This window comes from Prionailurus viverrinus, chromosome A2 (assembly GCF_022837055.1).
Source record: "Prionailurus viverrinus isolate Anna chromosome A2, UM_Priviv_1.0, whole genome shotgun sequence".
NCBI classification, from domain to species: domain Eukaryota; kingdom Metazoa; phylum Chordata; class Mammalia; order Carnivora; family Felidae; genus Prionailurus; species Prionailurus viverrinus.
The window spans coordinates 74,785,803-74,811,685 of NC_062562.1; the positions used below are offsets into that span (position 1 = coordinate 74,785,803).

General features: G+C 45.7%; 1 protein-coding gene across 1 annotated transcript in view; it reads right to left on the minus strand.

Annotated features, from left to right (window-relative positions):
* Positions 1 to 25,883, minus strand: part of POU6F2 (POU class 6 homeobox 2) — a 491,184-nt gene that overhangs the window by 4,371 nt on the left and 460,930 nt on the right. Inside the window, exons 7-9 of the mRNA XM_047850244.1 lie at positions 22,291 to 22,497; positions 9,601 to 9,769; positions 399 to 567 (exon numbers count right to left, since the gene is read on the minus strand). Of these exons, the coding sequence (XP_047706200.1) occupies positions 399 to 567; positions 9,601 to 9,769; positions 22,291 to 22,497 (545 nt within the window). The remainder of the gene's footprint in view (positions 1 to 398; positions 568 to 9,600; positions 9,770 to 22,290; positions 22,498 to 25,883) is intronic.

Sequence of the window (25,883 nt, forward strand, 5' to 3'; positions counted from 1 at the left end):
TCTTGGAAGAATCCTGAGAGCCATCCCTGGGCAGAAATGGTGGGAACGGCAGCTTTATGACATTCGCTCAGGACGCCTGTCTGCAGACAGGAGACCGTGGCTCTCAGCCTCACAGGAGGGTGGGGAGGTCCAGAAGGAAGCTCCTGGCCCGAGGTGGGGTACTTCCAATGAGACCGCCTTCTTTGTGAGTTGACAGGAGTTATCAAGCCAGGACCCCAAATCTGCTTCAGCACCTTCGTTTCCATCAGTGTCACCAATTCCAACATGTAAGCGCCCCAAACTCAGTCCCCATACTCTACCCCTCCAGCTCTGCCCACCCGAAGAAGAAAAGCTGAGCCATGAGGACAAACGAGGCCCAGGCCGGCCAGGAGAGGTGACAGCATGTGGGCACGGGTTACCTGCAGATGGCCGACTGGCTGTACGCGGGGCCCTCTGTAGCACTGAGAGCCTGTCCCACCTGAGTCTGGGTCAGGCCAAGGGACAGGCGCCGGATTTTAAAAGCTTTGGCAAATTCTCGGATCTCCTCCAGATTAACCCCATCCACCTCACCCGCTGCCGTTTGAGGATCTGTGGAGATGTTTTTAAAAATAGGATCAATACGTCAACACACATCCAAGTAATATCTGTTTATCACGGCTTCTAAGAAAGTGGCTCTCTTTGATAGCAGAGTGGTGGGGAAACCAACATTGTCCAGTGTTCCCTGTGTGTCCCACGTGAGGCACCCAAGACCCCATCTTCGAGCCATCACACCTCCACAAATCATCCTTCGGATGTTTCTTTCCCGGAAAAATACCCCAGGAAGCTCACACCGCCGCTTTCACAATACAAGAGCATGCTCCCTTGGGGTTCACAAGTAACAGTCAGGGCAGGAAGGCACTAGCTATGGGATGCAATTCCATTTTGCCCATAAAGATGTTCAAATATTGTGCGAAACTATAAGCATGGAAAGGCTTCAATTTGAAATGTCTTAATTGGATTCTTTAGGGCTAAAAATTGCCCTTGGAAAAAATAGCATTTTGTGTTTTTCCTTCACCGGATCACCACTGCTGTCAGGCTAACAGATGGTAATGCTGTCTAATTTCTTATGTTCACATTAGCCCCTCAGAAGACCATGCTTATGAAGCTGTGAGATGAATATTATCTTTTTTTTGTTCTCCGATAGCAGTTTACTGACATGATGCCTTTGTCCCCTAAAAGGGCACATGATAAAAAATGCCTACTGCAGGAAGGCTCCTTTGGTGCCGGAGAACGCGGTCAATTTAGGACTTATCAAGGGAAATGACACAACAGCTGGAGAACGAACCCCCCCCTTCCCGCTACTGATCCCCGGATAAATGATAAATGAAAGCGAACGCCAGGCTGGAGACAGCATGGGTTGGGGATAGGGGAAGATTTCAAAGTGCTGCTCGATCCTGCCTGGAGCGAAGCCGCTCTCCCCGCCAGCTGACTCTATTGTTCTCCACCTCATTCCTTGGACTTAGGTGAAAAGTTTTTCTCTTCCTCTTTCTGCACAATAATCCATCAATTTCAGTAAATTCAAGCACTTGTCAAGGGACTGTGGTGGACTAGATTAGTCTTCTGGGCTCAGGGCTACAGAAACTCCTGTTCTCATGAAGAGAAATAAACATTTGCATTTCAAGGGCCAAGTTTTCAAAGACTTTTAAATAAACATGCTAATATCTGGGGGGGGGGGGCTTGGAGCTTTGGGTACAGATGGTCATTACAGGGGAAATGGACTCTGTCGATAGAATCAGCAATATAGGTATGCACCGTACCTTCTTTATGTTCACATTTGTACAACCCCTGTAGAATTTTTACGTGTTGTTCGTCATAATTTTGTTCAAGGAAAGATTGAAAAGTGGTACAAGGTACAAGCACGATGGACAGTCTCTAAGTATTTCTTAAGTGACTCCTGGGAGTCCTAATGAGTGTTAAGAGGGAGCTAGAGAAACAGGAGGGGAGTTGCGGTCTCTAAGGACTTTATAGTCTGTAGGGGGTTGGGACTTAATATTATGAATGAGAAACAATTGGAGAAAAAGACCAGGCTGAGTATAATCAAGAACTATTGGTGTGACCCCCTGGCGCAGAATTTACAGAGAAGGGAGAGGTGGTAGGAAGGAGGATTCATCTGGGTCATGCCCAATGGGCAGCTTTCAGAGAATGAAGGGGCCATAATTCTGGGGAGGTGGGCACAGAATGCAGACCAAGAGCGTTGGCCTTTATGGGCTGGGGAGCTCGTGCTAGGAGCGGAGAACATTTTCAGTGTAGGACATTGAGGATCTATGTCCCTGGGCAGGGGCAGAGGGTGACTATACAAATCTTGCTTTTTCTCCCTGGTTAAAGAAAGGCTTGTTTGGGTTGTCCTCGGGAGAGGCTGCCCTCTGGATCTTAAGTCCCATCAGCACCGCAGCCTGGAGCGACTCCGAGGGTTTGCTAAGGACTCTGGGAAGCCAAGTCCACACACCCAGCAGCCTGGAGCCTCTTCTCTCATTTCTTCATTTAAACATTCCTAGAGCAGAAGTTGCAAATGAGCAGCTTGCACATCAAACTCAGCTTTCCTAGAGCTTACGGTTTTTTGGAATTGCCAACATTTAAACATTGGGAGATTGCTAAAGAAAAAAAAAAACACCTCTATGGTTTATGTGCATTTGAATAGAAGTTTGGCTGCTCCAGTCTCCGTTTGCACTTAACTTGGGAACAGTCAGCTAGAACTGGTTCTGGCTGCCCTGAGAGCCCCTCCTCCTCATCTGCAGCCCTCCTTTAGACCTGCTGCCTGGCTCAGCCGGTTTTGTGACTCTGCTGCGTTTAGAGTGTGCATTCCCAGCGGGGTGGAAATTGGTTCTGGGGTGGTGGGGGGGGGGAAGGTGGAAGAGTCTTAGATTGGACAATAGTTGTGGCCGCCCCAAGGGCCGTGGTACATAAACAGAACAGATGTGCAGTATATCTGTGATATTAACGGTCCACGGAGGAAGAAGGGCAACTAGGACAGAAAAGCACAAATGCTGGAGCGGGGGGAGGTGCCTGGGTGGCTCAGTTGGTTAAGCGACCGACTTTAATTTCGGCTCAGGTCACAATCTCCTGGTTTGTGAGTTCTAGCCCCGCATGGAGCTCTCTGCTGTTGAGTGCAGAGCCCATTTTGGATCCTCTGTCCCAGTCTCCGTCTGCCCCTCCCCCACTTGCAGCCCCCCCCACCTTCTCAGAAATAAATATTCATTTTTATATTTAAATAGGGTGGGAAGTGAAGGTTCAAAACCGAGGGTGGAAAATAGGAAGCTGGAAACTTTCCTTGTAACAATGTGACCTTTAGGATAGTGCTTTTCTTAAAAGGTGACTAGGGGTCACCTGATGGGGCCCAGGACATGCATTTTGAACAAGTACCACAGGTGATTCTGATGCAGGGGATCCACGGAGCCCACAGACAGGGGCCTTCTCTCTGTTTCTGGCCTGCCCGCATCTGGGCATCTCGCCCTCTGCACACAGCTATCTTCTCTTGACCCCTTTACCATCATTATTCACCAGATGCCACTACCGTCCCACCTGTGTAAGAGTGACCAGCCACAAAGGCCCTGTGAGGGGGGGCCCCTGGGTAGGTGCCCCATCCTCGCGCTCCCCTGACCCCCCCCCCCCCCCCCCCCCCCCCAGTTAGTGTAGTCTGGAGTTAGGGAGAAGAGTTTTCCTCTGAGCAAAGCTAAGTAGTCCTTGTGGGAAGTAAATTTGTTGCCCAATATTGGCTCCATCTTTAGATGAACAGGAATCAGTGGAGTGAGGCAGCACGTGAGGGGCGGGCTTTAACCGGCAAGAGTATGGAGCTTCAGCCCCTGGCCCCGGGCCAACGCCAGATTTAGCTTGGTGGTGCCGGGCAGGTTTGTGACTTGGGTTGCAATTTTATGTAAATGCATTCTATCTTATTTCTTCCCTTCCCCTGCTGCCTTTCATGCTTATGTCTCTTTACTGGTTCCTTGAGACCAGCAACTAAATCTATGTGTGTGCCAGATTACTGACAATGACCAGAGTTGAACAGAAAGCTGTGAACTCTTGCTCCCGGGCCCTGAGCGACGTTGTGCCGATTCTCAAAACCTTTGCTGTAAAGCTCAGAGACGTGAGCACCTGCCCTGCCGAGCCCAGTGTCTTCCATGGGGCTCCAAACACGCTCTCATCACACCAGGAGGCTGAGCTCCTTCCTTCTGTCACACACATTTCCACTCTAGTCTTTTTCTGGTTCTACTTCTAGGGCTGATGAGCTAGGAATGGTGAAATTGAAACTGCATGATGGTCTGTTGGATAAAGGCCCAGGGAGAGGAAATCAGTTATCTCCTTGTTTGTGTACTTTGTTAATTGCTGGAGATGGGCTACCTGGTTTTCTTCATATTACTGTTCTTACCCATAAAATCAGATGGTAAAATAAATTATTACAGTTTTTTTCCATGGGTCAAGTCTATGAAGGTCTCCCCATCCAAAGGAGGGGCCACCCTGGGACAAAAATGTGGGACTTGTTTTCACACTTTGGGAGAATTCATTAGATGGTGTCTGTAAGGTGTCTTGAATTAATAAAAAAAAGGATTTTTTTTTGGACCCTAAAGTTTCTATCTTAAACTCTTGAGGATTCCCACCCCCTGGTCCACTGTTGGAACAGTTCACCTTCCCTAAGGGGTATATACTTTTCTATTTGATAAGGGAAAACAAGAGGAATGTGGTAAATGGAAGCTTCCCTGGAATGTCACTTCAGCTGTCAGCCTGGCTCAGAGGCTGACATTCCATCCTGGGATAGGTCTGGCTTTCCCTCGTCCAGTCTCCTGGCCCTGAGAGGTTGGGTTAATTTCAAGGATGAATCTGAGGCCACCTTGATGGCCACCCCTCTGAGGGGCCTCTCAGATCCCTCCCAGGTGGATTCAGCACTCGAGCAACTCAGTCTGGGCCTTCTCTGCACTGAGGAGGAAGAGGAACCTTTCATAGAAGTTGGCTCAGGTTTGGGGCGCCTGGGTGGCTCAGTAGGATAAGCGTCCGACTTTGGCTCCCGTCATGATCTCGCGGTCTGTGAGTTTGAGCCCCACGTCGGGCTCTGTGCCGACAGCCCAGAGCCTGGAGCCTGCTCTGGATTCTGTCTCCTTCTCTCTCTGCCCCTCCCCTCTTGTGCTCTCTCTGTCTCTCAAAAATAAATAAATGTAAAAAAAAAAAAAATTAAAAAAAAAAGTTTGCTCGGGTTAAGTCAACCCAATATATTAAGTACAGGGTCAGAAAGCAACAGTAGTAATTGCTAGGGTCCACCCTGAGTCTCACCCTTTGCTATGGAGGAGCCAGAAGATCAACCTCTATAGGGATTAACTGGCCTAGAGATTGAGAATAAACTGGCATTGAAAATTGGCAGTGATTCCTAAGTATAATGATGATGTTTCCCAAATCGAATCTGGGATGCAAGGGCTGAAGAGCACAAGATTTTTATGGGAACTAAATGCAAATTGGGTGAAAACAGACCTGTTCTGCAGACCCTGGTTGTAGGGTCACTGGGTCCATACTGAACTGAGTGCTAAGGATGGGCCAGCAGAGATGTTTTGTTTTGCTTTTCAACTTTAGCTCCCTCCACCAGTTAATGTGGACATCAGCGTAAGGGGCTGCTGACTGGGTTGAACAGCCACCGTCCATCAGCATCATGCTTTCACAACCTCTGCTTGTGGGATTTTTTATATACAAGATATGCAACTTTAAAGAAGCTGCCAAGTATGAATTAACTGTCTTATGTAAACATCCATCTGGTTCTTAATGTTATTCTCACAGTGGATAATGGGCATATTTACCAAATATTTCTGAGAAATAAACCATGTGAGAATGTGCAAGGTAATGTGGGGGAACAGTTTAATTTGAAATATGGTGACTTCATTGTGGAAAATGGTGTGAATTGTGATCATGGGAATCAGGGGTGCCTACAAGCCATCACCATACGTCTTTATGTTCCCTTTATGGTTTGTTTTTTATGGGATTAGCCCGTAGTCCTTTGCTGTCTAAAAATCAAGTTTGCAGGCCAGGGCTTCAAAACATGTGTACTGTAAAACAAAACAAAACCAAACTCAGCAAAGAATACACTTGATCTTAGCCAAAAGGCCGAGAAGCGATGAACTCAGCAAAGAATAAAAAGACCGAAATCTACCTATTTTTAAACAGTATTGTGTAAATCTTGAGCCAATTTGGGACATTTGTCAAGTCATTTGTTTGACTCTGTTAGACTTTCCAAAAGCCCTGCTTATAGACTGTATTTACATCTGATGACTGTGGAGAACAAGCAAGGTTTAACACAGGATAAGCTGTATAGGTCCCGTGAACAGATACTGTGCAGATGTTCTGAGCTCAGATGTGGTGTCCTTTGCACACGAAGATCCTGTGATCATTGCTAAGGCATTCACTCTGTATTCTTTTGCCTGGAGTGGGGAAGATTTTTGGATGATTTTTGGTTCTGTTTTATCTAGAACAATGGCAAGTTGCCAGCACTACGGTGACAATCTTTGACCGTGATGTGGGAGGGTTCATTGACCAAGGTTTTGACCATAGGTTCAAATGCAGTTTGACTTGGTTCATACAATGGCCTTAATCTCTTGGAGGGATTTGTTGATTAACTATCAAACTCAATTCAAGGATTATTAACTCTAGCAAGTCCTTCTGTTCTGTCTCAACCTCTAAAACAGTTAACTCTCTACTATATTGCCATAGTCCCTATTCACGCATCGATCGTAGCTTTCATTTATCTTTATTGTACCTGCATTTCTTTGTTACCAGTTCATGACCTCCCTCAGTGCAGGGAGCACATCTTGCTTATTTTTGCTTTCTTGATTTCTATTGCTGTGCTTGGTATATACATGGTGCTCAATACATGTTTTTATATTTAAGTTGACAGCCTCTGATTAAAACACCCTTTTATTCTCCTGTAATTTAACCTGCATAACAACTACATCTGAACGGGGTTGGGTCTTCCCAAATTATCCTATCTGCAGATTTGGTGAAGTTTCATCTCAGACAAAAGTAATTTAAAATGGGTAGTTCATGCTTGAATATAAATTTCAAAATATGCATAATGTCTAGCTTAGGGAAAAGCCTGTGCTTCAATTGTGGGGCATGGGTCCAGGCTTTTTAAAAGTTATTTGAAGACTATTTAGGCGATCTGATATATATTGTCGTTCAAATTTCACTGGATAAAATTTATGTGTAAACATCTTATTTTTTAAGGCAGCTGTACTGTGTAGCATGTGTATGGCCCATTGAGTCAGACTATTTGGGTTTTCATCCTGGCCATGCCACCCATTGGATTGGTCACACTAAGTGCCACAGTCTTACAACCAAGACTGAATGTGGTCCCTCTGACAGTAGATGGCCAAGATGGGTTGTAGTTTCAGGATCTATTTGATGTCAGTTACAAGATCTGAAAATGAGGATTTCTATTACCTCCTTACGAATATTAAAATGAAGTTCAGAGTGTTGAAAGTGCTTGGAAAGCCCTATTTTACAAATGAAGTCTTAAACAGAGATTTCCTGGGGTAATCAGCATTAGAAAAATGCTCCGTGTATCATTCATTGTGTAGCTGGGTTTTGAGACAGAAAGAAATTAATTAGACAACGTGCTCAAAATCCATAGCAATTGTAAACCCGTTACTGAGCCTCTCATATATCTGCCAGAGAAGCCTCATCATTTAGGCTCTGCATATGAGTTTGGAGTTTCCTGCCTCAGCTGCCTATGGCAAAGGAGTCTCTATTTCCATTCTTTATATTTCATATCAAGATATGTAATATGGGTCACTTATACACCTAGAACTTACATGTCCCATTGGCAACTGTACAACTGAAATTCCATCTGTCCCATGAAGTAGCTCTATTACTGATTTCTGAAAAAGGCTAATCCTTTCCCTCCCAGTTTGAGACAAGTGGCTAGAGAGAATCCAGAGTCATCCATCCATCTGTGTGTTCATCCATTCGTTCACCTCTCTAGTCTTCTAACGTGACTGAGTGTCTACATTGTGTAAAATCCTGTATTTGCGGGGTGGTTTGTACTTTACTGTATCATATTTAATGTATTTCTTCTCTAGAAGATGTTTGGTCTCAGTTCTTTTTCTTTCAGGACCAAAGCTTAATAGCCTATCCTAAAGTTATGACCTTGATGCTATTTACAAATAGAGTATTTTGCGGAAACTTAGGCGGAATATCGACTTTGAATGATGCTGAAATCTTGTCTGGCAACACTGTGATGAGGAGTGTCTTTATTGGGGAAAATCTGGCTATAATTAGATTAATTGTATCTATGATTTTATTCAAGTAAGACTGGAGTTTCTGGCCCAAACGACAGCGTTTGTATATTTAAATATTTAAAAATAACTGGTTGATGGTAAACTCTTGTGTACCCCGAAACTCTGTTTGATGTTGACCCATATTTGAGACCAAGAGCCTCCAGGCTAGTCCCCTGAAGTTCCTGGGCATTTTAATATCTCCCCATAATTCCTCATTCTCTTCTCCATATAATCATCCATATAATTGAATATATATATATATATATATGTATGCATACACATACATATATTCATACATATATTCTTTTTTGGGGGGGAAGGATTGCTTGTATGGGGAGGGCATGGAAATCCTCTATTTTGCTTTGCATTACAGATGATATGTGAGGATCTCCACTGTTCCTATTATGACAAGTCATTTATGACAGATACTCACATGTGTCCTTACTTTATGCACAGATGTCTATGCAGTGCTTTAGCCCTTTAAACCTATAATTACTAGATTTTTGGCTCCTGGAGAATTATAATCTAAGTGTGCATTCTGTGATTTTTTAATATATGAGTAAAAATTGCACGAAAGGTGAACATCTAACATCAAATCGGGCCATGGTCCCTTTCATCTTAGTAAGTTTCGATTTGCATGTGATCCATATGCTGTCTTTACCTGGAGCCAAATACCATTTCTAAAAATTATATGTATATATGTGGAAGCCGACTTGCAGGCTTATTTTATTTTATGAATGGTTGTTCAGAGATTTCTCATCCGATTCTGGTCCATGCAGCTCCCCCCCCCCGCCCCCCCCCATGCCACTGGAGCCAGTTCAGTGTGCACACACACCCGCCCGCCCACAGGCACGCTCTCTTTTATTTCCTCTGACACCTACAAATAGGATGGCAGGGGACTTCAAACACACAGAAAAGCAGCTTGACCTGCTGGCTGAGCGCCTGTTGTTGGTTATTTCAGTTTTGAGCTCTGTGGCTCACGCCCTGCAAGCTGATCAGTTTCTCCCTTCTGAAGTGGCAGGACTGACTCAGCACATCAGAAAGCACTTGAGGTGGAAATCAGCCACTACGTGTGCACATCAAGGTGGGTGTGCTTTGGGGGAGCCCTCTGGCCCCAGGCATGGACCTTATTCCAGCATTGGCCTAGGAGGGCCAGGAAATTCCTCTTTGATGTTGAAAGAGCAAGAGAAAGAGGGAGGGACGGAGGGAGGGAGGGGGGCAGAGAGAAAGAAGGAGGGGATCGAGAGAGAGAGAGAGAGAGAGAGAGAACGGAAGGCATTGCAGATAGGCAACAAGAAGGCCACCATGATTTAACCGAGCCAGAAAGGATACTTACTGCTGACTAACTGGCCCACGCTCAAAGCTGAAGAAGAGGAGGATGAGGAGGAAGAAGAGGAAGCCTGCCGGACTGGGCTTTGAGACATGGATGCTTGGCTGTGAGCCAGGTGCAGAAGGCTGCTTTGGGAGGCTGCTTGACCCACTGACGTCTGGGAGGGTTGGTGGAGCTACATGGGAGGGGGGGATGTAAAAAAAATACACACATGAGTGAAAAATCGGGGGGGGGGGTGGAAATGCCAGGGAACAGAAGTTTCGTCTGGGGTTGAATCATTGTTATTTCCAAGAATATATACTTCTCAGGAACAGTGTAAACTCCACACAACAGGCAGGATTTTTTTTTTTTTTTTTTTTGTATATAATATGTTGCTGCTTGCTTGACAGGCATTTTATTAGTAATCCTAAATATATTATTAATTCCCTACTTGGCTTGCTGGAGCACCCAATTTTCTACATTTCTCGACCAAGGCGTGTGGCTGGACTCTTTTTGCCTGTTCACACAATTACAGAGCACTTGACAGGTTTCTTTCTCAAGTATGTACAGATGAAATACAATGCTCGCAATGACCTCGGAGTGTGGAACTTGGTCTTAAAGGTGTGGCTGCGCTCAACCATTTTGTCTTACGTAACTGGTATTTTTAGGAAAGTTCCCATTTAGGCTGAGTGTGAACTGACTACGGGGACTTTCTGCTCCCCCGGATCAAAGAGTCTGGCTGGGAAAAACGTTCTCTGATGTCCTATAGGACACTGAGAGAAGCTAGGACGGCCAGGACAAAAATATCTAGTAATATTTGTAGCTTTCAGTTGTCACTTTCTTACTCCATGCCACCCTGTGTTAAGGACTTTCATGCCCTTGCTCATATCAGCCTGTGAAGTGGGTGTTGTTTTGACCTCTCTTTTGCAGACAAAGAAGCCGGAGCTCTGAGAGGTTAAAGGGTTTTTATACATTCATCCAGTAGGTGGGGAGGAGCTGGTATCTGGACACATGAAGCCTGACCCTGGGGCTCAAGCTTTTAGTCACAAGGCCACAAGCAAGAATTAACTTAATTTTCAGAATTTAGTGTGCCTGGAGAAAGGCTGTCTTTATGTCCATTTATTCATGACTCCTTTACAGCTCATCAAAGGCCGGTGGTTCTGAGCAGTGAGAGAAGTCCAGCCGAGGAGAGGAAGGTTAGAGGAAAGGGAAATGATTGCAGGTACCAGGTCCCCTTGGAGACCCAGGAGGGGTCGCTCTCCTTGCGGGTGTTGCCTCCCAGAAAGCAGACACTCAGGGCAGCTCAAGATCCTAGACAGGTGCACCATCAGCCTCAGCCACTGCCCTCTTTGTGACGGGAGATAGCACTTCTTGGTTTACAAACTGCCTTCATGGCCATCATCACACACACAGAAGTGTAGCAGAGTTTTTATAAAAGGAAGTCAGGCTGGGAGTAGAATCAGGTCAGGCCCCAATCTTCGACCGCCTTCTCAGTATCTGATAGCCAGCCTGGGACATTTCAGATTGACATTTGTCACTGCTTTCCCTGTGTGTGTGTGTGTGTGTGTGTGTGTGTATGCATTCAGTTTTTCATTCAATTTTATCAGGATCTAATTTATACATGATGAAATATGCCCATTTCAAGCATACAGCTTGATGAGTTTTATCAAATAGGTACATCTGTAAAACCACCATCACATCAAGATATAGAACCTTCCATCCCATCATTCCGTAAAGTTCCTTAATCCCCTTTGCAATCAGTTTCCCCCCAGTGCCCAGTTCTAGACAACCACTGTCCCACTTTCTGTCACAACGGACTCATTTGGCATGATTCTAAAAATGGGATCATGCAGTATGTACCCTTTTTTTTTACCTGGCTTTTTTTGCTTGGATACTGTTTTTAAGGTTCATTTCATTGCATGTGTCAGCAGCATTGTCTCTTCTTATCACCGGGTAGTAGGTATAGTATATATTGGTAGTGTATGTATCTATATTTATATGGATGTCTCTGCCACAAGTTCTTTATCCATTCATCTGTGGATGGACATTTGTGTTGTTACCAGTTTGGGGCTATTATGAATAAAGCGGTCATAAACGTTTATGTACAAGTCTTTGTGCATACTTGTGTTTTCGTTTCTCTTATGTAAATACCTAGGAGTGGAACTATGAAAGTATCGCCTCATACTATACACACATGTTGAACTTTTTAAAGAAAGCACCAACCTGATTTCCAATGGTTGTAGCACGTCATATTCCCACAAGCAATATATGAAAATTCCAGCTGCTCTATATCCTTGCCAACGCTTGGGATTCGTCAGTCTTTTAAATCCCCTAATGTGTTTGTAACCATCAGCTAATGTTTTACCTTCAAAGAACTGTTACTAAGGTGCTACTTTGGACATGTGCATAAAGAGCTATTTCCCCTTCTGGTCCCTCATGGTGATGCTCTGGCTCCCTGGATTCACATGACATCCCTATGCAGCAGCTATGCCTAGCACGAAGATGAGGAGTAAATGCCTGGCCCAAGATCATGGGGTCTGGAACACATTAGAATCCAGGCTATCACTCATAGCTCATGGCTCTTTCCACGATGCCATTCTGTCCCCCATCAGAATTGCTTGCAGTTACATTTCAAGTGAACATCCTTACTGTTACTGAATTGTGCTAAGTGGAGACTGGATTGTGAACAAAGATAGTCATAATTGACATGGAACCCAAATTAATATGCATCAAGCATCTGCCCAAAGTAATTAGCCAATCTGCTGAGCACATAATCAACAATTGAATCCAGTAACTTTTATTCTGTAGGGACACATATTAAAGATGAAATCTATTTTTAATTTGCTTAATAAAATGTGATGGATATTTGCATGTCAGTCTAGCCCTTCTAACTTATTGAGTTGTCCTTCCAAATATTGTTACTTGACAAAAGCTTTTCACAGTTTTGAGTCACTGAATCATGAGATAGTCTTCTGTCTTTACCATTCCATCAATATTTTATTGGCCCTGGGTGTGGTAAAGCACCATCAAGGAACTGGGTAAGACAATAATCAATTAAATTTTTTCTTTCTCAGGCACAACTCAGTAGAGAAAAAAATTAGTGGGCTGCAATCTCATGAAGGAATCAAAAAGCAAACTAGGGCTTATGCATTAAGCTATGCAGGAGAAGAAATTCAGGAAGAAAATTAAATAGTTCTTTTAAGAGCTCATTCTATGCCCACACAGAGAATGAGATGAATCTAAGATATCTAAGAATCTAACAAAGATATATTTCTTCCAAAGTAAATAAGCACTTTTAAAAGACACCGGGGTTCTGTGTTCCCTCCAAAGTTCAACCAGACAGTATGGAAAAACTAATAAAAATCCTGAAAAGTTCTTACTTGTCAAGAATCAAGATTATATAAGCAGTAGCGTCTTTAATGGAACCCACATATCTCATTCCAGTGGCCAGTGTAAACATGTATCTGTTAATTCTAGAATCACTTGTAAGCCCATGGGGCTCCTGGGTGGCTCAGTCGGTTAAGCGTCCAACTTCGGCTCAGGTCACAACCTCATCATTCATGGGTTCGAGCCCCGTGTTGGGCTCTGTGCTGACAGCTCAGAGCCTGGAGCCTGCTTTAGATTCTGTGTCTCTCTCTCTGCCCCTCCCCTGCTCCCTCTCTCTCTCTCTCTCAAAAATAAATACACATTAAAAAAAAAATAGAATCACCTGTAAGTCCAGATAGGATAGCCTTTTGTACATACCAAAATGAGCCCAGAGATTGACCCTCTTTTACAACTTCTTCCCTCAGAAAAAGAGGATGGTAGAGGGACCACCTCTGTTACTTCCCATCCCTAAAATTGTAATTCTTCCAGGTAAGTGACCAAAAAATAACCTTATCTGTGATATTCTTAGTTTAGTGATTTTGATGCATTAATCTTTAGAAATATTGTGGTTAAACTACATGTATCAAATAAGAAAAGGGAAAGCAGAGATTTAAGCCACTTCCTGAAACAACTCTGGGATTCAATATAAAACTTTAATAGACTTTACATACGCAGCATTAGAAAAATGTTTTTTAATGAGATTTAATGATGTTGTTTTTCAGACACTGACTTAAATCTGAAAATCACACATTACTTGTAGCGCATAATTGGCAAAAGAAATAGGTGTATAAATGCCTCAAACATGACTGGCCATAAAAATTGGAATAGTTTAAAAAAAAACATTGGAATAGTTTCCCAAAAGAAAGTGCAGGGAATTAGGGACAAGCTAGAAGCCTGAAGGAAAAACGATTCCTTTCCCTTCCTGGAGAGAAAGGGAAACGTAAGAAGCTTTTATGAAGGCCAATGTTTGGTTCTATTGTCTTGCTCTTGAGAGTCTGACTATATGGATACCATATGGCTACCATTTATGGGATACTTCCCACGTGTCTTTGCATATACTTTTAAGTCTTGGCATTAGCCCTCTTCATTCGGTATCGGTGTTGTCATTACAGAAGAAGCAACAGACTTAAAAAGGCCGCATGGCCTACCTGGGGTCATACGACAGGTATAAGCGGGCTTTGAAGCCAAGGAAGTCTGACCCAGGCGCCAGCCCTCCTTCCTGTAGGCACGCGGCCACCCTACTCCTGTCTACCACTGTAGACAGCGATGAGTCAGGGAGACGGCAGGCAGCTCTAACTGGGCGGTGTGGAAGCAAATGAGATGTGCTCAAATTGGTCACGGTGAGCCACACCGGGAGAGCTGATTGGCACAAATGTAGATGGTGATCTATCATTTTGAACATAATCTGTTTTGTTCAATATGACAATGTAAGTATTTTTTGAGTTCAGGATTCTTTCCTACAGGTCCCGAAGTATTTAAAATGTCATATTTTTAAAGGAAACATGGTAGTCACAGGTGGCGAGAGCATGATGATTTTGGTGTAGTTTGGGACACATCTCAAGTGGAGTTGCCTACAGACTGTCCTTTGCCTGATCAGTCCCGCTTATCTGTAGTACCCGAAAGTTACTTTATTCAGTCAGTATCATGTTCATCTGACCATGTTTTCTATATATTCACTTTACCCTCACTTCACTGCCGAAAGGGGCTGGAATTTATTTCCATCTAAGTTCCAATAATCACTTTCTTGCCTTTTATTGAGCTGTATGTAAGTCAGATGTAAGTAGGCTGTGTTACGGGCTGAAATGTGTCCCACCCCAAATTCATGTGCTAAAGTCCTAACCTCCAGTATCTCAGAATGTGACTATAATTGGACATCAGTTCTTCAACGAGGTAATTAACTTAAAATGAGGTCAGTAGGGCGGGGCTTCATCCAGTGTGACTGGTGTCCTGAAAAGAAGAGATTAGGACACAGACTGGTATAGAGCCCATGTGAGGACACAGGATGCTAAAGGACACCTGCAAGCCAAGGAGAGAGGCCTCAGGAGAAGGCATCTGTGTTGACACAGTGACCTTGGGCTTCTAGCTTCCAGAACCGTGAGACCATAAATTTCACCCCCTCTCTCTGTGGCCCTTTGTTATGGCAGCCCAAGCGGTCTCGTACAGGCTGAGAGCACAGACTCAACAAAAAAGGAGAGGGAAGGGGGCAGTTGATATTAGCCCGGGGCTTTGCATTACCCGGGGAATGAGGAAGGAACGTCCATCTTGCACAGGAAATGACACACAGGAAAGAACAGGATTCCTGTTGCCTTTCAGAGGCGGCCTTTGTGGGTTTGTTTGTGTTGGTTGGAATTGCTGGGTGTTTAATGTATTCAGCAAAAGTAAATTCAAGTATGAGCACGCTTCCCAGACTTTGTTGTTTTCTGTGCCACTGGTCCCCATATAGCTTCCATGTGTCGCACAGTCTATCCTCAATAACGTTTTAGTTCCTGGAATAAAGCACCTTCTAATTAAATCCACAATTGCCATAAAAATAAGTGGAGGTGACAAGTGTCTTGGAAAATGGAATGAAGTGTAGAATGTGCTAGACAAGTTGGAAAAATGAATGCATATAAACAGTAAAATTCAAATGGGATTAAATAGAGATTAACTTGGGGGAGAGAAAATCTCTCCAATTACGCCAAGGCAAAATGGAGCAGGTCTGGCCTTTTACAAATGGGAGGGAGCCATAATGAACCACAGGCTAAATCCCCATGTGGTACAATGAGAACGTGAACAGAACCCCAAGGGTTCTGGCAGAAGCGAGAGCATGTAGGGGGACATCATGATTCTCCCTCCCCGCGCTGGTTGGCATTTTTCCAAGTGTGTACTGTGTACCTTATAATAGTTTGAAGAGAAATTAAGTCAGTGGGTCTCAAGATTTAGCTTTTGTCGGAATCACCTGGAAGGGCTGTTAAAACACAGATCATGCGCCCCCACCCTCGCCCAGAGTGTCTGATGCATTCGGTCTGGGATGGGGCTCAAGAATTTGCATTTCTAACAAGTTCCCAGGTGAAGCTGATGGTTGGGGGACCACAAGAGGTTTTGGAAGGAGCTTCTCTTCGAAAAAGGGTAAAGGAAGTGGATTTATTATGTCCAGAGAAGAGAAGCCAGAGCCCAGATTTAGTAAGAACCTTCAAGAACGAGGAGGACGTAATGTATGCCTGAGTGTTACTGAGGAGCTCACTCTACTGTGGGTAGGACAGGAGCTCCGGTGTTAGATGTGCGAAGATTTAGGGTTTACATCAGGTCAGGCTAACTTGAAATATTTTGAGGGCCTGAAACCTGACATTCAGTGGAGATTTGAATTATCTTTTGGAAAGTTTGAAAAAAGCAAAAAGGGAGCTATCCTTTTGGTAGGGTCCTGGAGACTCTCTGGATTTTCCTTCTAGTTCTCTCTGTGACCTTGAAACAGCTCTTTAACCTAAGCAGGAAGAAGCCCAGATATTAGACTCCTTCAGACACTTCCTGTCTGCAAGAGAGTTGAGTACAGTGGGCTCAAGAAAGAGGGCTGATAGCAGCGTCCCTCACACCAGGCCCTGTGAGGCTGGGAGGAGGTGTGGAGGGCAGGATGGGGGCAAGATTTAGGGAAGACATCCAGACACAGGCAGGGAAGGCCACCATGGTCCTAAAACAAGCCTGAGACACACAACCGGGGCTCTTCAGAGACAGAGCAGGGCAGCAAATGAGGGACTAGATGTAGTTGAGATAATAAGGTGAGAGAGTGCTGTGAGAGGAAGGTGCTGACATTCTGGAGAGAGATGAATAGAGAAGGCAGTGCTATGTGGAAGCTCTTCTCAAGCTTGCCTAGAGGCGTTAACGTGGAACATACTGGAAACTGACAGAACACACGGAATTGGAAAGGCACAGAAGGGCCTGAGCTGGGCCGCTCTGGAAGCATGGCTCTGGGATGCTGGAGAGGAAAACTCCCATTAATTGGGCAGCGATTAAACCTAACACAATTGATTGAACACCCACCACGGGCAGAGTCTGGAATGAGGCCGCCATTCTGGCTCCTGCCTTTCAGGTACAGAGTCCTAACGACAGCACAGCTGATGAAAATGAATAGAGCAGGGGGAAAGCAGAGCTGAGGGAACAATGCAGGGAAGCTTCGAGAAGGAGGCATCCTGGATAGAAGGATGGTGGCTGGAGCTCTCCAGAGGGAGAAGGTGGGAAAGGCATTCCAGGCCAGGGCACAGCATGTGCAGAGAGCTTGTTGGCTGGGCTTGACAGGGAGTGACAAGGGGAGACCAGAAGGACGAGATGCCCAGTTGTGTGGCTGGAAGGTCAAAGGGCTGTTTTGTGTTGGAGTCACTGATATGCATTTCATCCATCTAGGAAAACGCCACCCTGGTACGTGGAGATGCCTCATTTATGTCTCATTCTGGGTGGTTCCAAGAAAAAAAAATTGGGAACCACGGATTCAGGCAGGGGCTGGGAAAAGTGGTTGATTTTCAAAAACAGGTAAGGGAGTACATGTTGTATTTACTTGGGAAAAAAAATGGATGGATTTGGGTAATCAGATGGCATTCTGGGGAGTCAATTTATTTTATTTTTATTAACAATTTTTTTATGTTTATTTCTGTTTGAGAGAGAGACAGAGCATGAGTAGGGAAGGGGTGTAGAGAGAGGGAGACACAGAATCCAAAGCAGGCTCCAGGTTCTGAGCTGTCAACACAGAGCCCGACGTGGGACTCGAACCCTCGAACTGAGAGATCATGACCTGAGCTGAAGTCGGATGCTTAACCAACTGAGCCACCCAAGCACCTCAGGGAGTCAATTTAAATGAATTTCTTTTGGTTTCCTGTTAACACCAAGATTACTTTTTGAGGAGAAATTGAGTGTTTTCATAGATGGCAGTCTCCAAGCATTATAGCTATGGCATTTAATTTCTGGAAAATTTCCCCGCTTTGATTTTCCAAATTGCAACATTTTTTTTTTCTTTCAAATGTCTCCCACTACCTTCTGCTGGAATTTAGTCAAGGGAAGAATAAATATACACAAAAATGACGTCTGTGCTGCTTATGGAGAGGTTATGAGTTCACGGTCACAGGGTAGGAAGGGCAACCTGGGGGATCTGGGACACTCTCCCTTTGGTGGGAGAGTTTACCATAATTCACCAGCGCTGCAGGGTCCCATGGAGGGAACAAAAGGTTACTTTCAAGCTCCACCAAATATTTGTATTAAGTAGTTTCTTTTCTTTTTTTTTTATGCACAGAAACATACTTCCATCTTTCTGTCTCTTCTTTTATCTAGTCTTTTTCTGAATTTTATTCTCTTGAACTGCTCCCCAAGAATCTCTGATGTGATTCTGTGAAGGTTATATGTAGGGCTATCGAATCTTGGTATATTTTTAAAAAATATTTTGTTTGCATTTCAGATGGTCACTTTGCAGGATCTCAATCTTTTATCACTGGAATAAAGCATCATCAGGAGCAGTTGATGGGCGACTCTTAGATCTTCAGGTTCCTTTAGTTAACGGTAGGCAGATGTTAGAATGAAATTGAAGATGCAATTATTTTTATTAAGTTAAAACAAATCACCCCAGGTTGTCTGGTCCAAGGGCTGTGTGCTTCACTCCACTGAAGTGAACTCCCTTCTGAGTGTTGAGTCAGGGAACTTTCTGTTCCTGTAATTTATGGCGTATTTTACTGTTGGAACCATGCTCTTGTGAGATCAAGCATTTGTCATAAATCACATGAAAAAATAAATTGAGAAACTTCTCTACTGTATGATAGAAATCCTTTATTTTTTAGTGGTTGTCTGTATTATATTTCTTCAATGTAAAGGGTTATATTTAAAGAAAAAATTGAAGACCACTATCCTTATACCTCCAGCTCTGAGCTTTTTACTTTTGGACTCTTGGGCATTTTATGATCCGCTATCCTCAGAATCCCAGCTTTTATATCCAGGACTCAGACTAGTGCACCTCCTGTCGATTCACCCAACTTGTTAACTTTACTATATGCTCCAAGGTGTTTCAAATTGTTTCAGAGCTGATGCCAAGAAGAAAGAGTAGTAGTCCTGCATTTATTTCTACCATTTCCTGATATTTCTGACCAGGTTCACCATTGGTTCTCTTGATCTTTCTGGGACTAGACTAGACCACTGGCACTTGCCCGGGGAGTGCCTGCGGTGACTTGGGGAGATTCCGGACGTTCGGATGTCACTCTTTTCCAGCTGCGCTCATGTGTTCTCTCCATATGCACATACATGAGGGAGGCATGTGTATGTACGTCAAGGACAGTCCGGATCTCTGGGATGTTGGTTGTAACTGATACAAATTGGATTTGCAAGGCATCCCCTCCACACACAAGGGCCTGGCTGTTTCTTCCCAATGGCTAGGTCTCCAATTCTACAGTGAAGAAGATGGTCATGGTGGTTAGACCAGTAGAGGACAAGATGATCCCGTAGCGAAAATGAACTTTGTTCTAGGGACCAACAGGTATGGTGTGAGAATGTTCCTGAGGTGCATCTGTGCTCATGAGAGGGACCGTGGCAAGGGATCAACAACATTTACTTTGGGCAAGGAGTGGAGGAATGGCGCCATCATTTGCCATTTCTTGGCTATGTCCTTCTCCTGGATTAAAACTGCATTGCCTCAAATCTAGGGCCGCAATTGTATGTAACTGGTAGAGTCTATCACCGAAACACTCTCTTCTGACATCCAAGGTGAGGATGAGAGCTACTTTGTATTAAATGTTAATGATTTATAATTAATTCATCACCTTCGTGGCAATTTACAACTTGGCTTTGCTGACAGGAATAGTTGTTAGCAGATTGTATGAAAAGAGGCCAATCTCCTTTCTCCCCCTAGAGATAATTTTAGCATAGTTTTGAACAGATAGAAATAGGTCTTAAAAAGCCAATAAAATGTAGAGGCTCTTGGCTTATCTGGGGACCTACGTAGAAGGTAGAGGATCCAACGGCACCTTGTAGATGTTACGTAAAATAAATAAACTAGCTGAGAGATCTCGGGAGTGGGGAGAAGGGAAGGAAGTTCTCAGTGATATATTTGGCAGGGACTGTACCAGTGCCTGTGATTAAGCTGAGGAAGAAGGGGGGGTTGGGAAACTTGCCCCCACTTCTGCCCGGCAGTGATTTAGATTTGGAGGCAGAACCAAAGGGCATGAGACCAGAGTCTCTGTCTCTGGGAAGTGAGTTCACACCTGGCTTGGTTTTTCCTGGCGTTTGCCCCTCAGTGAACGAGGTCTCCTTGCCAGACACGCTCATAGATCCCCTTGCTACTCTCTCATGGCACTTACTGTGGATCTTAGGTACATATTTGTGCGAGTCTTTGATGAATGTCCATCTTCCTCGCTAGATCATGAACTCCATGAAGGAAAGGCTCATGTTATCTGTCATGTCGACCAGCCCAGCTTCCAGGTACGGTGCCTGACAAATAGTAGGTGGTCCATAAATATACATATCAACAGATTTTTAAAAATCGTTATTGAACAAGCAAATGGATTTTCCAAGCATAGCCTTTGAGTGCCACCAAGAATGGGATGTACCTGTGGTTGGATCAGAAGCCAAATGGCCGAGGTCTCTGGAGAGAGACTTTTACTTTGTTGGAGATGAATGATGAAGAATTTATCAGTGCTTTCTTCTTCCTTTTTCCTTTGAATTTTATTTCCTTGCTAGATGCTTTGCATTGTACGGTTTTCCAACAACTCCTAAGGCCATCTACTAAGTCTTGCACCCACTGGGAGTATTCGTCTTCCCCTCCCATCACCTTTCTTTTGTTAGCGCATCCTCCAACTGCACATCTGGATCTTAGCCTTGCCCAACTTGTGCTTCTTCACTCCCCCAGCTGCTTGTTTCAAAATGTTTCAAATAGAGTGGATTCAGACTTTTAAATGGTACAACAAAGATACAGAGGGATTAAGGTATCTCGGTTGTTTTGCCTGATTTCATCCCTGTAGCATTCGACACTGCGACCACTGCGACCACTGCCTACTTTTTAAACACTCTTGGATGCTAGATTGTTATGCTCGGATTCCTCTCCTGCTTTTTCAGCCACCTTTTCTACCTCTCCCTTCCTCTTCCCTACCTTAAAAGCTGATGTCTCCCAAAGTGACTCCTTTGCTTTGTCTTTCTTTCTTCTCTTGCCCCTCATGCTCTCCTGATCTTCCTTCTCTTGTCATGGTTTCTCTGGACGTTGGATTTGTTTTCAGCTACAATGTATGCACTCGTGACTCTCAGATGCTGTCCCGGGCGCTACTACAATCCAGACCCTTATTTCAGCTACCAGTACGTGCTTTCATAAATTCTTCTTTGTGTTTTGCTGTCGCCTCCTAAGTGGCTTGTTTGCAATAGACATTTCATCACTACGGCTCAACCTCCATCTGCTACCAGAGTTGTCTTCTTGAAAAATAACGCTGAGCATATCATTCCTCTCTTTAAACACCTTGGACAGATTCCCAGGGCTGCAGGGTAAATGATCATCACTATCCTCGTGACTATGTAAGTGCTCATGGTGGGCCAGGCACTAACCACTATGTTGATTCATTTAGTCCTCACAAAATGCTCTGTGAGATAGGGACCAGTTATGCCCATTTTACAGATGAAGAAACGGGGGGCACAACGACGGTACGAGATGTGTTCAAGATCACACAGAGACAAAGACCATCCTTTTCAGCTTGATCATGGAGCCCTTTCCATGACGGCCCTCAGCCTGCCCCTGCGCTCCAATCACATGAGCCTTTCTTCCGTCTCCCAACCTCTATCCTCCTTCATCATTCCCTGCCTTTGGGCCTGCTGTTCTCATGGCCTGGAATGTTGTGATCCCATTATTTGCCTGGTTAACTCCTACTCCGTCTTTGTCCATCGATAGTCAGTCCCCAAACCATTTTCTCTGTGAGAACTCAAAACTCTTTGGACAAAGCTGTGTGTCACTCCCACTTCTGTGTATTGTACACACCTGTCCTGTTACAGGACGTTCTCTGCTTTAGTGCACGATGGAGTGATTTTTTTTTTTTTCATTTACAGTTAGGACATAAATGGTCTTGGCTCCTTCTTGACCCCTTTTAAAAACTGTCTGAAAATTACGTATCACAAATGTCAAAGCAAGAACACATCCCTATTGAATTTTAGGCCACTGTCTCTGTTTATAATTTAACAGATTTGTATTTTCAGATTAGAGAGCTACTTAGTCCTTACCCATATTCTCTAAGGATGAAAAAAGAGCACCTTGCCTTTTAAAATCATTGAGATGGTAGGATCAGGGATTCCATATTTTGTGATTTAAAAATGACTCTTCCATTGACTGAGACCAAACAGAGGATGAGTGGGAAGGAGATGTGGAGCGGTTACCTGCTGGCCGGGCTTGATGGGTGAGAGCGTGATGCCCTGGGTGTTGATCACTGGCAGGATCTGGTTCCCGATGACCGTGGCAATGATCTGGCCCTGGGCGTTGGTCAGGAGCTGGGGGGTGATGGGCTGCACTTGCAGGCCTTGAGTGCCACTCGCTGCTTGGCTTGATGGCCCCGGATTCGGCATCAGAGGTATGGTCCCAATAATCTGCAAGAGACAGGCCCAAAGGTGAGGCGCTGGGCTCTGTCCTGAGTCTGCGCATGCAACCGAAGACGATTCACGCCCTGCTTTCTGCAGGCGGCTCCCGAGAGCGAATTCAGAGACTGTGAACACATCTGGAGATGTGGGTAGGGAAGCCAGCGCAGGGCATGAGCGTCTGCGGGAGGGATGAGCACACGAGTCAAGTGCATGGGAAGGAAGGGGGAAGCATCTTATTAAAAGTAAAATCAAGCTGCAGTGAGGGCATAAACCTGGGATTTCTGCCAGGGACAGCAAGATGTCTACTTTGTCTTAGAACCAGATAGAAGATGGACATCTCATGGCAACCAAGGCCCTCGTCTGACTGGGGAGCCACATTCCCTAACCCACAGGAGCACCTCAAACACATACCCTTTCCTCTGCCTCACTCTCCTCTATTCTACCAACACCCTGCTCCTCGCTCAAAGTCCCTGACATCCCAACCGGAACTGGGGCGTCAGCATCCTGGTGCTCATGGTGGTCAAGAGCCCAGGTTCTGGGGTCAGGGAGACAGGATTCCATTGCCAGCTGTGCCGCTTACCAGCTCAGTCCAAGAGCCTCAGCTTTCTGAGGGCTTGAGAGAACTGGAATCATAAACAAATGTTTGAAACTCTTAAAATAGAGTTGACATGACAACTGAGGACAGAAATTTTGAAAACGTGCATTTGAAACAATGGGTTTGACACTGGGTCCTCAGGGTTAGAGGTTCAAGGCTCCGGTGGCCGGTGGCAGAGGTTTCTTGTTGCATCTGGTAGCTTCTGGCTTCAGTGAAGGGATGGTGTGGAGTGTCCAGCAGGAGGGGCCCAGCTGGACCCAGTCACTGTGCTAAGGACAAAGGGAGCAGCGGGCAGGGCAGCAAATGTGCAGCGCGTCTGTGAGGCCTGGAAACGTAGATCACAGTTGTGTGTTGCTAGGGACAAATTTAATCCTTGCAAAACGAAAATATGATCTATGTTTCCCCAGCTTATGGACTCTCCTGGGGGAGTCACGGGACCGGTGGTTGGATGCTTCCTCCTGCACAGCACAGGATCTTTTGAGTCACCTTCCAGGGTCCCCTCCCAGATGTGAACTGTGGTAATGTGGCCTGGGGGCCACCAGGACATATTAATAATACTGTCCCAGGAAGTGCTCTCATGTATATGGTTTCATTCATTTCGTGTTCTTACAACAGCTATGAAGTGGGCATCAGTCCCGCCCCCTTTAAGTGGATAAGACCACGGAGGCTACCTGTCACCTGATGGAAGAGTTTGTAAGTGACAGAGCTGGAGTCCAGGTCCGGCTGACCCCCGGATGCTTGGTTTTCCATTATGTCACCTGGCGCCCACCACATGGAGGACACGGGAGGGGACCCGCTTGTCAGGGAGGGAACTGTGTTCCGTTTGCAATTTTCCTCCAGGCAATAGGCTGCCTGTGGTCTGAGTTTATAAATGATTCTGTTTCCTGCCCACACTGTACTCCAAGAGGGCTTCGGACATAGGTTCTCAGTAAATGTCTTCGGAATGAATGGTGTCTAGACTCAGCTACCTTTGGGATCCCGGATGCAGCGAGGACCCTGGAAGAGCCGCAAGCCTGCACCGTTCAGTGACCGAGATGATGATGGAGAAACTGCCCCTCCCCACTGGCCGTTGTTCCCACCACCAAAGCCCCCGTGGAGCAGCACCACCGGAGCCGCTGTGTGAATCCTAAGTATCGGTGGCAGTTGTCTTACTGCCAGTGAAGATCCAGAAGGTACTTCCAGAGCGAGAGTGGTGCGCAGGTCCCTGGGGAGCCTGCAGCTCCAGAGTCTCGCTGAGCGCACCTACAACGTCCCTCCCGCATCATGGTCCTGAACGCGCCCTATCAGCGCTGCAAGGTCAGGTCCGCATCAGTCCTTTAGAGCACATAAGTGCCTTCTTGATGAGTGGTCTTGCTCTGAGCAGCTCAGGATTCACAGGCTGTTCCTCTGACCCTACGGGCAGTGTGGGGAGGCCTGGGGAGCAGGCCCCCTGTCCCGCACCTGCGCTCACCTGTGCCCTCTGGCTTCCCCGTGTCTTAGGCCTGAGAAGCCCCACCCCACGGGTTCGGCCTCGCTGGAAGGCCTGTGGAAGCCGGATGCATTCAGGGGGCAGGGCTGTGGGTTCTATTTTAGGCAGGATGTCACCGTGTTGAGGAGCCAGTGTGCGTCTAAGCCGGGAGAAGGCTTGGGAGCGAGGCGCGGCACCTGACAGCTGCAGAGCACACAGAGGCTGGGAGGCATTGTGCCCCGAGAAGATTGACACCAGTCTGTGCTCGCCTCCGCGGTAATGAGCCGCTTTGCCTGCTTTCCTGGTGGAAAGAAGAAAGGCGAATGCAAACGACTCCCCCAGCCTTTCCCCTGAGTGCAGCCTCGCTCCCAGTACCGTGTTCGACATTACTAAAACATGGTGTCACTGGCGTCTCCTCCCCACCGGCTCCTCTCTCTCGTGAGCCCCAGCATCACTTGCTGAGGGTAGGGCACACTAGTGGCCGAGCCAGAGGGATCTGGAACTGCATGACTGCCAGGACCTTTAATAAGGAGGGTTTGGCTGCCAGGTGGGGGGCGGGGGTGGGCAGCGTTCTGTGAAGCCATGAGTTTCTAGTTTTTGTTCCCCTTGCAGGGGCGCTGGAGCGACCATCTCAGCATGTCAAAAACTTGGCAGTGCATTGTGGGAGTCTTTCCCTAAGTTTATTTATTTTGAAAGAGAGAGAGAGAGAGAGAGAGCACATGAGCAGGGGAAGGGGAGAGAGAGAATCCCAAGCAGGCACCACACTGTCAGCACAGAGCACTCTGAGGAGCTCCAGCCCACTAACCATGAGATCATGACCTGGGCCAAAATCAAGAGACGCTTAACCAACTGAGCCACCCAGGTGTCCCGTCGTGGCGAGTTTTCTAGTATTCCCCAGTGCACTACCACATGCTGATTTTAACTATCTCCCACTCATGGTGGGTAGAGAGGATCACACACTGTGTCGTCTAAAAATTCCCAGACGTGCCTATTCTGCTTGGGTTGGCTCTGATTCTTCTCGGCGTTTCCACAGATCTCACCCAGATGCCACCTGGGATCCTGACTCCAGAGAGATCTCCATAAGGAAGCCAGAGACGCCTAAGCAGCCATGGTGTGAGGCTTTTGGCCCTTGCCCAAAACTGGCAATTTTACTTGTGGAAATTGTACTTTAAATTAAAGGCCTTTTGCTAGTCAAGGGAAATATCCATATCTGCACATATGCCAAGTGAATCCGGAAATTAAAACTGATGTTTGGTGTTAGGGGAGCTCTGACTCGAGGGCAAAGAGAGAGAGGATGCTTCTGAGACATGTGAGGCCCTAAGACCAGCCTTTCGAGTTTGAGCTTCTGGCTCC